Source organism: Dromaius novaehollandiae, chromosome Z (assembly GCF_036370855.1).
Source record: "Dromaius novaehollandiae isolate bDroNov1 chromosome Z, bDroNov1.hap1, whole genome shotgun sequence".
Classification (NCBI taxonomy): Eukaryota; Metazoa; Chordata; class Aves; order Casuariiformes; family Dromaiidae; genus Dromaius; species Dromaius novaehollandiae.
In genome coordinates, this window is record NC_088132.1 from 38848928 (window position 1) to 38861370 (window position 12443).

Sequence of the window (12443 nt, forward strand, 5' to 3'; positions counted from 1 at the left end):
CACAGCTAACGGATAACTGAAGCTTCCAGAATGTCCCAGTATACTGGATTTCAGGACAACATTGTATCTGGCATGTTTCTGAAAATCTGAGGATTTGCGAGATGCAAAATCTTGCTTAAATACTTGTAGATTTTAATGTACTACTTCTAACAGATGAAGTAATTGGGGATTTGGTAAATGAAAGATATAACTTATGAATCAGATTTTGAATTAGAAAACATACAGACTTGCATTAAAAGCAGGAAAAACTGGGATGATTTTGCACTATGTCTTTAAGTGATACAACCTAGATCTTGCAGCCCACGGGGACATGGGATGTGGGCCTTTATAATCTCTTCTACTGCTCTAGTATTCTCATTTCACACAAACAGGAGACAGTAGGGCAGAGAACAACTTTCTAAATGAAATGTAATAATTCTTCTCACATTTTATACACACCTACCCACATGTGATATGTGAATACATGCTATATACATACATATATGTGCATGCGTGTGTATACATATATGTATGTATCTCCAGTTAACAGTATCTGTTTGCAGTGCAGGTGGAAACATACACCTGATAGGTATAACAGCATAGACACTACCAGAAAAAGGCTCCAGGCAATAAAAGGCTCCAACCTGATTCCCTTTAATTTACGAACGCAGGAATCGGATCCCATGTCCCCAAATAAAACTGTTTACGTAGAGTCAGACTCAGTGCCACTTCTCTTTTTGTTGTATTTTGTATCCTGTGCTATTAAAGGTGCAGCTTAAAATATTTCATTCCTCTGACCAATAAATGTGGGCCCCAGGGCTCTTAATTCAAAATCTTGTATCACATATGCCACCTGTATAATGTATGCTGCCTCTGACAGCATCCAGTACAAGATGGCTTGGGACGCACAGAAAAACAGGCTGTATCTGGAGTGATCTACCTTTGTACTACTTTCCTAATTTCCAGAAGTCAGCAAGTTAGGGCCTTCCTGAGCATAGACAGCTGCTTTCAGACCACTGGATTTAAGACACATATGGATCTATCTTCCATTAATTTTTGAATTCCTTTTTATGCCCTCTATATTATGCACTGGCAGTTAGTCCACAACATAATCACATCCTGTGAAAAAAAGTACTTCCTTTTTTCTAATGTAAACTGGGAAATTTTCCTGGTTTTTAATATAAACAAAATTGTTCCCTATTCTCCTTCTCTGCATCATTCATGATTTTTAACCTCTATCATACCTCTGCCTCCCTCAGTTTTCTCCTTTATGAACTGAAGGGTCCCATTCTAAGGTACTAACTCATCATGAGCTATTCTCAGAAGTATACAGCAGGATGAGAGGCTTCAGAAACAAGCTGGAACATGGGAAATTCTGACTTAATATAAGAAAAAAAAATCACCATGAGGGTGGTCAAACATTGAAACAGGGACCCAGAAAGACTGTGGGATCTTCGTCCTTGGAGATATTCAGAACTTGTCTGGGCATAATAACCTGTTGCAACTGCACCTGCTTTGAGCAGGAGCTTGGCCCAGATGTCCTCTATGCCATGACTGCTTTTATTGATTTATTCATCACTTATACAATGACATTTTCTGTTTCGTTCTTAAGACGTGGTAGCTTTTTGTTTTCTTTTTAGTTCCTAAGCATTATACAGGCATTTTCACAAATAAGTTGTCTTTTCTGATGGGCTCAGTGATGAGCCCATCACTGTGAGTACTGAATTTATTTTTTCCTATCAATCAGCTCCACTTTAGCCTATTCCAAACAACTCTGTATCAATAGTAAGTTTTGTTGTCTCTTTATTTGCCCCTAAATTCTAGATTATCTAATTTAAACGGCACAAGTCTCAGCATAGAGCTGTTCACTGGAGGAAGACTGAACATCCTCTTCCCCTTCATGAAGAAAACTACCTCACAAGTTTTATGAAGGAAACATGCTTCTGCCCTTTGAGAGCCCTGTCTTTAATGATCTCTTTTCTCATGACGGCTTCCTTTTGTTACAAGCATCCAGTGCAGAACCTTATCAAAAGCACTTTTTAAATTCAAGCATTGCCTGAATTGCCCTTATGTACATGAACGCACAGGTGAGTAGCAGATAAATATTACAACACGCACAGGGAGTAAATAGAGTCCACTGGTTCCGACTTGAGAGAATTCGAAACAGGGCTGGCTCTTAGCCTGGGTTTCCAGCATACTGATGAGAGAGGTAATTTGTACTAGCTGAGAAACCGTGTTCACCAGTGATACATTGGATGGGACAATGAAAAGAAAAAAATCTATCGGAGGAAAATGTAACATTCTTAGGAGATCGGATTCAGACATTTTAAACCTGAAAAATTACCAGATGAAACCAGGAGAGGGCAATGAGCACATATAATATTGCTGATAGTTAGGAAGGCCCAAGTTCCTGAATGGTATGAAATTTTCCTCTTTGGGTCAGTATTTATTTGCCACATTATCAGCCCTGAAGAAGCTGCATTTCTGAGATTAGGTATCATCACATTACATATAATACCTCTAAGGCTCTCTCAAAACAAAGCAAAGGTTTCCACATGAATCTTGCTAAAATAAAAAACAATTCAGAATTGCTGTCGAGAGTTTCCTCTTGGGCTAAATGGAAGAATGTGTTTAACTGGACAAATTCCCAGAATTAACGCCACAGAAATTTGCATTAACAAAACCGACAATCATCATTTAGAAGTGGAAAAACCATTGCAAAGATCTGTTTTAAGAAATTGCTTTCACAACAACCCTCACATGAATGCACTCTTTCTGAGTTGCTTCTTTCCCAATACATATTATTTTTAAGAAGCCTATTTAGTGCATTTTGGTCTTGTTCAGAATGTTTAACTTCTGGTGAACTCAATCTGTCCATTAACAAAATGAGGGCAGTTTTTCTTTTATTTTTTTTTTTCCAGAAAGGAAACTTGCTGCTATATGCATTGCTGTTAGGTCCGCTGTAGACATAAACAACAACAAATTGTCCTACTAGATTCAGGCATATAATTTTCTTTGTTTTCTTTAACAAGAAACTCCCTTTAAAAAGACAGGGTAACTTCTAATTTCAAAGATGCTGAAAGACAAAGAAAAAAAGAGTTGCTTTGGTTGAAACAAAAATAACCTTTTCCAAAAGCAAATGAATAAGGTACGTCATTATTCTCAGGTGTAAACAAGTGCAGGAGTTTAAACTAGAGCTTTTTATAGCTGAAGTGGAAACATGTTCCATTAAAAAAATTCTTCAGAAGCTTGAGTCCTGATTTTTTTATTTTTTGACCTTCTTTAATAATCTAGGTGGCATGTGTTTGATTCTGTTTTTGTCCTAAAGGTATTGGTTTAATATTTTATAACATAATATTTAAAGTCTGTCTGAGGAATTCAGAATACTTTTAGTATCCACAGGAGCAAACAAACACATATTGCCTGCATACCTAATAGTCTAGTGGTTTACTGTAGTGAGAAACTGCCCACCACATTTCATGGTTTAACCTCAGTGCTTAGTTTTTTTATGGGTTCAAATGAGTGAGTTTGTTTTTCTCAAGATATTACTATTTCACACTTAACATACATAGTTTGTTCACTGTTTGGAACATCTTTCTGAAATAATACATTTTAAATATTTGTATAACATATGCAAACATGATCTAACATGGCACAAATAATAATACATCCATTTTATGCCACAGAAAATTACTGAATTGTATCCTACATTCGGATACAAAAGAAAATTTATTATTTATGAAAGCATTCTTTTTCTAATAAAGGTGTTGCCACAGTGAGCAAGATAAAAATGAAGGCAAATCTATATGAGAGGTGCTCTCTGGATGCTACATGGTCAAAGGTTCGAAAGAACAGGAATGGATGTTTCAATAGTTCCATTTTGGTTTGCAGGCTTCTTGGAAGAAATGTATCTTAAGGAAAGGCTTGAGGAAATGGAGTGTGGAGGTGCATAAGACAGTCTGGAGTGCACAGGACTGGCTGGGACAGCACAGGAAGCTGATAATGAGGCAAGACTGACTGGGTTAGATGATTCAAAGTGGCAATTTGCCCTTTGTTTCTGGATTCTCTTTGCTATCTTTTAGCCTCTAAGAAAGGAGTCTTGCTAGCTTTTTGCTAGTTTTTTTCATATATAAGGTACAGTTTATCCAATACATCTTAAGCTTGGGTGAACGTTGCAAATTATGAAGTAGAACTACATAATAATAAGTCCTTCTGAGGAAGGCCTCCTCTCCTTGGAACTCTGCAATCAGCCAATTCTTCTCCATGCAACTCTGCATTCAACCAATATTAGGTTTTTTGAGCTGTCCTTCTGTCTACTTTTCAATAGAATGTGGATCTTAAATGAATAAAATAGGACAGCAATTTTTAGAAACAGCAACTATGATCATGCGTTCTGAACATAAATTCCGAGTGGTTAAGAAAATTGAACCTTTTCAAGCTCTGAAGGATTCACTCTGCTTCAAGTGTTTAGAAAGCATAAACCATGTAACAAAACAGAAGATTTAGCAATTTCTCTTACCAAACATGCTTGATGACCCCATGAGAGGAAAGGGTCAGATTGTCTTTACGTGCTTGGATATCCAAACTTCCTGGTCTAGGAAATGATGCTGGAGAGTAAGAGGTTCTCTTTGCTGTTTGTTGACACACATCAGTGTTTTTGTCAGTCCAGTAGCACTGTATTGTTTGGAAGGAAGAAAGCAAAGTTAAATAAATATGTTTTCTGCTCACCAGATGCCGTATCCAAAACCGTTCCTTTACAGCAACATGCTCCTTTCTCACAGGCAGAAAACCTGTTAAGGGTAGTCATTCAAGAGCCCGAGATAATATAAGGTTCATTTTAAAAGATGCTTCAGAACAGCACTGGCACTCTCACATCAAGCAAGCAGCCAGAAGGGAAAGGTAAAGGACCTTTCAAAGGTGAATGATCAAGGAAAATGAACAAAACTCTATTTGAATTTTTTGACTTCTCCAGTCACCACTGTTCATGCTTAAAACACCACCATTGTCTTAGAAGGGGCTTTCTTACTGCAGGTGCTGTCTTTAAGATGACCACCTCAGTAGAGGTGTTCCATTCAGATTATAAATAAGGCACAGTTTTGTTTTGTTTTGTTTTTAAGTGAGGGGAAGAAACTATTGCATCTGCAGACTTTGGGATGTGGTGCATTCTCTATCATTTGAAATCTTTAATCCAAGACTCTCCTCCTAAAAAAGATGTCTTAGCTCAGCTACTAATTACAAGCTTTACGCAGAAATTACCGGGTGAAATTCTATGGCATGTGTTATGCAGAAGATCAGACTATATAGTTATATTGGTCCTTTTTGGCTTTAAAATCTTGTAAATCCAAATTCCCATCCAAATCCTAACACATGTAATCTTTCTTATAACTTTCCCCAGAGGTTTCTAAAAAAGAATATTCCATACACTTCCTGTCCAACACTGCTCAGTAACATCATTTTAACATAGATGACATCTTCTTCCTTAATGGTGGGCAAAGAACAGTGATGGGAGAGTTTATTCTATAAAGTGCTTTTGGATCTTCCATGATGACTAATGTAATAAAAATTAAAGTTACTACTCATTATTGTTTAGTCCCTGTGGAATACTAACCTGTGAGGACAGTTACAGTGATGGTGGAAAGACAAATGGCAGTTTGAGAGAGTATCTTCCCATTGTTAATTAGATCAGACATTTTAAATTGTGCTCTGCTCCTACTTCCCACCATAGCAAAATTTAAACTTTAATTAACCAAAGTTTTACAACAGGAGAGTAGTGCAGGAAATCACTCTACTTGTAATGCAAACTAAAATGCAAAGCCAGAGCTACAATAAAAAGTGTGAAAAATACAGCATGTTAAGGAATTTGTGTTCTTTAAAAAATCCATCGCCAGTCATATGGAAACACATTAAATGCTCTACTGGCAGCTGTGAAGTCCCACCCTACTATAACTCAGCTGATTTCCATGGGAGTTGCTCACTAGAAATGAACGTCGCCTGCAAAACTTCAAAGAGGATTCTGCTCCAGACACACTGGATTGATCATCTCTTGTGTGCCTGTGGGGGAAACACCTGCTTCTGAAACCAGACATTCAGTCAGTGCCATCCTCCTCAAGCAGCGTCTTTGTTCCTGACACTTGCCAAAGCTTATTCAGGTTCTCCATTCCTACAAGGTCTCTTCTGCTGATACAGTCCCTACAGGAGCTAAGGGCTCTGCTCCTTACTCATACTCCTTGAGCGGTCCGAGCAAGACACTGAGTAAAATACTGTAATGCCATCAAGTCAAGACTATCTTATTCCTTACTGATTTCTCATGGCTCTTTAGGGAAACTCTTACTGACAGCACCCATCTTACTCGCTTCCTCTATGAAGCTTGATTCCAGTGGAGCAGTTACAAAGACCTTGCTTTGGGAAAAGCAGAATACCTAGGAGCTGGAACATCTCTCTACAGTCCTTTCTGATCATAATACTAGAAGCTGTAATCTGGTATACAATGATTGGCAACAGACACACATGCAATGCAGTTTAAACCAGTTACTCTGTTAGGCTTCAAATCAAATGGAATAAAAACAATAAAATCAACCTGGCATACCAAGACAGTTTCTGTGCTTACTCCTAAAGACCAGTCTTCAATTAGTATCTGCTTGATTCTGTTGACTGCGAAAAGAAAACAGTATTAAGTACCAATTTTTATCTCGGCTCATTAAAACCAAACAAGGACTGTCTAAATGTATTGTTTTGCTACTATTCTTAGTTGATAAAGTAAATATTACAGGCACTGCCCTGTCTTCAACATCTTTTTGCAAACATTCCTGCCAATCTAATTGCACTACTTAATGTTTTATTTCAAATAATTTCTTGAATTATCTGAGCAATGAGAAGAGTTAAAATGAAATCTGATAATTACCTGTAGATGAAAACAGTGATTTGGTTGGAAATGCATTTCAAATAGATCTGTTATAGAGCTACAGAGCAGAACAGTAAAAAAAGTTCATAATATTGGTATGTAAGACAAAATATTATGATGAAAATTAGACCAAAGGAAAAACTGCTGTGGGTGTTTTATTTGAGTCAGAATTGCTGAGTGTCAGCTTTGTTCAATAATACACACAGCTGCATGAGGGCTTTCACATGTTCTAAATGTTGCATCTGTTCAAGACAACAGCCTGTATTCAGTGCTATTCATATTGCAGTAGTGGCCAAAAGTAACAGTCAGACTCAGTGTCCTACTGTGACTATCACTGAACCTGTACCGAGGAAGTCGTGGTCCCTGCCCTGCAGAGCTTGCAGTCTGGCTGGAGAAAGATGCAACAATCGGAGTAAGGAAGAATGCTAACGGTACCAAGACCTGCAGTTGGACTGGGTAGGAATAGGAACAACCAACAATTTCTCAGCAGGTTTAGTACTCTCCTTGCCTTATAAGGAAGGTAAATAAATAAAGCCAGCTTTTCCCAAGACTCATTCAATTAGACACTACTTTTTTCAAACTTCCCAGAAAAGTTACATTTGGATATGCCTTGAGAAACACATGCTCAGCAACCAAGTAATGCTTACCACTCCAGACCGTCAGTTTAGGCAAACCGACATATTTCCACTGTTTTATGTACGTTGATTTGTTCCAGGAGTGGAAATGTATATGTTTTGCAACTCATCTGTTTACTTAATCCACACAGAAACTTCACTTTTTCAGGATGTATAGATGAAACCTTGTACATATAATTCTGTCTGATAAGCAAAATAGAGCTAACATGTCTCTTGACAATATCAAACATTTGCTTGTTAATGTCAAGCTAGGAACCCAGACTGAGTTGAAAATGTGAGGCTATATACTTCTTGTTCTCTGAGAAGACACATTTACACTGTGACGACACTAGATACAGCAAGATACTAAGATGTCCAGGAGGGATTAATGGCAGAAAGATGCCTAAACCATATTGTTTTTCTATGGGAATTTGGTCTCTCTCAGGTTCCTTTTAAGTTGGAACCTGAATCTTGCTGTATCTGAAAAAGACCCTTTGTCAGGTAGGTTTCTGTGTCCTGCCAGTAGATTTCACTGTGGAGAAGTTGGCCCGTATCACTTGTTTCTACTCTCCCCTCATTTCTTTTTGAACGCAAACTGCAAACTGTATTTCTAATGTCCTCGATGCTCAGCTATAAGAACATTCTTGCTAATGCAAAGATGTTAGATTTTTGTTGTGTACTGACTACATATTCTTCAGGGAAAAGCAAAGTAGCAGACAATTCAAATCCTACCTATAAGGTTACCGGAATTACTTTGCCAGTTCTTAATTACCTCCATCATTGTCCCACCATTTGTGCACTTGCCAGGCACTCACACTTTATGAATGACATTATTGATGGCTATTTTGATTGTAGCTCTGTATGCATCTTATCAGCATAATATAGGGTTCTTTTCCTACAGCAATTCTGGAAATTCACGTTGGAATTTTAAAGTGGGTTATTCTCATATTCTCAACCATTGAGGGTCTATTGAGAAAATTACCTATCTCTGTGATAACTAGGCAAACTCAGGAATGACTACAAACATGAAGATGTTATATACAAGATGGAAAAGAATTATAGGACTCCAGGTATAGAGGACAGTTACAGATTATTTTTACTTGTAACCTAAGTGACTTAGATACAAAAATGAATGAGACTGTATGAATCTAAAGCTCCTTTATGCCATTTTTACAAAGTTAGCTTTGTTTTAGAGATATTGCTGCTGCACAGTCTAAACATCTTTGATGAGATGCATAGTGAAATCATGTTCCAAAATTTCTGCAAACACGTTCTGCTTTTGTGGTATGTTGAATAGTGTTCCACCTTGTAGAAGATTTACAAGGACTTCTCCCCTTGCTGAAAAGGAAAGGAAAATGATTGATTTGACATGCTATCCATTCCTCTCCTTTCATAACCAATGTTCTTATTCTCAGAACAGTTTGGTGAGTGTCTCAATACAAAAAATTAATTGTTTTCTCACGTTTTCCTCAACTTGGACTTACTAGCTGTGTTTTTGTGCTTCTCTGCAAAATGTCCATATGCAGAAGGGAAGACTCTCACTTCTGGAGCCGTGCCATGACATGGACATGTGTACGGAACTGTTCAAGCAAGCATTTGCTTTTTCTGAATTTATTTAAGTATTTCAGGTTTATCATGACATCCTCTTTTCAACATTCAAAAACTTCAGTGAAATTAGGTAGGCATGTTTGAGATGGTAGGTAGTTCCAGAGCATTTGTGCTCTGCTTATAAAGACAATTGAAGACTGAACTCCCTAAAACCAAAAAAGTACTGTTCATAGACGTTGTACAAATCTAATTTCATTAACCTTGCTAAATGAAACTCACCACCACCCACCAGGGGCATCATTGTACAGACAGTGGGCTCTTAATTCTGAGTGCCTTGCATTTCTATTCCTATGTATGTGTTATCAGATAATTTGTTAAATTCAAAGTAAACATAATAATCATTGATGGTAAGTTTTGCACTTTACAATGAATATTTCAAGGACAATAGTTAGGGAAGCTTCCATTACAGGTGCAGACATATAAGAAGAGAAGGAACCTCAGTGGATTTTCAGATCTCTAATTGAATCTGCAGTAGCTGTCTTATTATTTATTGCACTTTTAAAGAAACCTCACCTGTTATAGGAACCTGTGTGAGACCAATATGGAGTTAGAAAACACCATTCAAAGATGAAGCACATTATAAATTCAGAAGGGAGAAGGTTTTTGTTTAATTTTCACTACAATCTCCGTATGTCTAAGTTCAAGTAAGAATCCATGCAATTACATGTTGTGAAACCATCCTTATCCAGCTTTACCAACACACCAACACTCTAAATTTTAAAAATCTTGCTATTAAAACCTCAGTGCAAAGCCCTGGCTTGACAAAAACTCCACTGGCTTCAGAAGGCTTTTATCCTAAGGTCTTGCACAAAACAAGACCAACAGTTATCTCAGTTTCTATAACTGTTTTCTTTGACTATGCTCTGAGAGGACACAGAATCACACAGAACAGTTGAGGTTGGAAGGGACCTTTAGAGATCATCTAGTCCAAGCCCCCTGCTCAAGCAGGGTAACCCAGAGCAGGTTGCCCAGGACCCTGTGCATGTCCTGTATATGTGTGCTTAACTTTATTCATTGGGGATAGACATATACAATTCAGTAGGTCTACCCACAGGGTACAAAGCAAAGTAACTGCAGAATAATTTTGTAATGCAGATAGGTAGACAAATGAAAAATATTAAACAGCGGCCAAGGAGGTGACATTTTGACTGATGATCTTGATGTCAGGAGATAACCCGCTAATTAAAAATTCTGATCATTTTCATTGTTTGATGGATTGACGACAAGTCCATTACAGAAACAAAAATCTTTCCATTCCCTTGTCAGTTCAGAGCAGAAAAAAAGAAGTTTGAAAGTTTAATTTTGTTCTATATTTATTATCATAGGAAGCTGCCTGATTAAAGATTTTAAATCAGACCTAAATATCATAACTAAGTTTAACTAGAAGATCAGCTTTTGTAAAAGTAAATTACTGCAGAGTCTGCTTCAAAGCCTACTGATGTCAGAAAAAGTCTGTGACTTTGGTCTGCAATTAGGTTGGTTTGCTAAAAAAGAAAATTCTCATTAGAGAGCTGAGCCTGCAAATACTCAGAATCTTTACTTTCTAGTGAAATTCACATACTGGAATGACTATCTTAACATCTTAATTCAAATTATTAAGGGGAATTCATTACAATTAGGATCCTTTTCATGCAATGTACCTGTAAGTGAGTTTTTAAATAAGGATACCTGGACTTGCTTTTAAATACACTTCAGAAAAATACACAGTATTCTAGTACGTGACAAAATAATCTGCTTTGAATATTGGAATGTAAAAAGGACAAGTACAAAAAGTAAGAACAGTAAAAGCCACAAAACAAGAGAAGTTTGAATAATCTAATTGCAACTCAGTGTTGTGCAAACGGAAACATCAGAGGACATACTTTGCCTACTCATGCATAACTAATGGATGAGTAAACTAAATTTTTCTCAAATACAAAAAGCCTTCAAAAATCTTCAAGCTAAAACCACTCACTGCATATCAAGATTTTCTCAAAGCAACTCCTCAGCAACCAACAGAATGGCTTTGCCTTTGATCCCAAACAAATAAATATCGGCTTCAAAGAACTACACAAGTATGAAATTTATCTGTTTTCATGTAAGGATTTTACAAAATTATTTATACTTCTTGCTTCATATATTTCCCTCTAGCTAAGCATCTCAATTTAACAATAAGCAAGAACACAAATTAGCCATCCTTACACAATTCAGTTTTATCAAAAATGCACCTATAACAATACAGCTAATGATTTAAAAAAATAACATTAAACATAATACACGATGTGATTGGTATAAACTGTCTTTACATGTAAAATAAATTTCCCTATTCTACACTATCAGAGTTTTTTCATTAACAAAGTAAACAGTACTTAAAGGACCTTAAAATCTCCTTCTTAAGACATGCATATTAAGATAAGCCAAATTCAAATGGCTTTGGTTCTGTTTTTTTAGGTTTTGGGTATTTTTTTTTTTTTTGAAATTCAGGTTAATCTTTTTCCATTTTTGAGATTCACAACTACTATTTTATAGTGGTATACCCATAAGGAGAACACCAAGTGTCACACATGACATTGAAGGCATTTTTCCATTTCTTAGCTTTGAATGAGTCCTGCAACAATTTACCAATTATGCTTAAATATAAAATACCTCCTCATCTCAGGTTTTGAGAAATTACTGGCTATAAAGTACTGATATCTATGTATTTTGGGACCACAGACGGCGGTGGGCTTTTTAATGGCCTAAACAGACCAAGTCATAAAAGATAGGCATGATTGGCAATCTCTGAGGAGAGAACAGAAATTGAATGGACATAGGCACCTAACAGTAAATAAAGGGCTTGACTCTCTAGCGATGCTGCTAGTGCTTTTTATGATTTATGAAGCCTAAATTAATAAAAAAAAATAAAAGTTGTGCTATGGAAAAAAATACAAACAATATAAATGGCTGATAAATGGCCAGGGCTGTCCCTGACTATACTTTCTCCAGTTTTATGAAAAATAGTTGCTTAATCAGGCAAAGCATAAAGAATTATGGCTAGAATCCCAGTGTGTGGAAATATTTTCTAATATCACACATTGGGAAACAACCGGCTGTTTGTAACACTAGTAAAATTTAGAGGAAGATTAGAAAGACAGAAACCTTGTTTCTTCAGTGTTGTATTTTCCTTATTTTCAAGCTTTCCATTTTCCTCAGTCTTAGTCACTGATTGTTCCAGGCAAAACCTAAAATGGAGAGTAACATTTGTAAAGCCACAATGAAAAACGTCTGAGGGGATGAACAGTCTGCAAATATGATGAATAAGAAAATCCAAACCCCAAAATCTCTGCAGTGGGCTACCCAGCAGTGTACCAACTGGAGTATTG

At 36.8% G+C, this 12443-nt stretch overlaps 1 protein-coding gene across 6 annotated transcripts in view; it reads right to left on the reverse strand.

The window, feature by feature from the left end:
• Positions 1-12443, reverse strand: part of LOC135323547 (uncharacterized) — a 31261-nt gene that overhangs the window by 15574 nt on the left and 3244 nt on the right. For all 6 annotated transcript variants that reach the window (XR_010386027.1, XM_064501648.1, XM_064501647.1 and 3 more), the window contains exons 2-4: positions 12220-12302; positions 6566-6630; positions 4499-4653 (exon numbers count right to left, since the gene is read on the reverse strand). Coding sequence is in view for 5 of the 6 variants with exons in the window: in XM_064501648.1 (XP_064357718.1) it covers positions 4499-4653; positions 6566-6630; positions 12220-12302 (303 nt within the window). In the remaining variant the exon portion in view is untranslated. The remainder of the gene's footprint in view (positions 1-4498; positions 4654-6565; positions 6631-12219; positions 12303-12443) is intronic.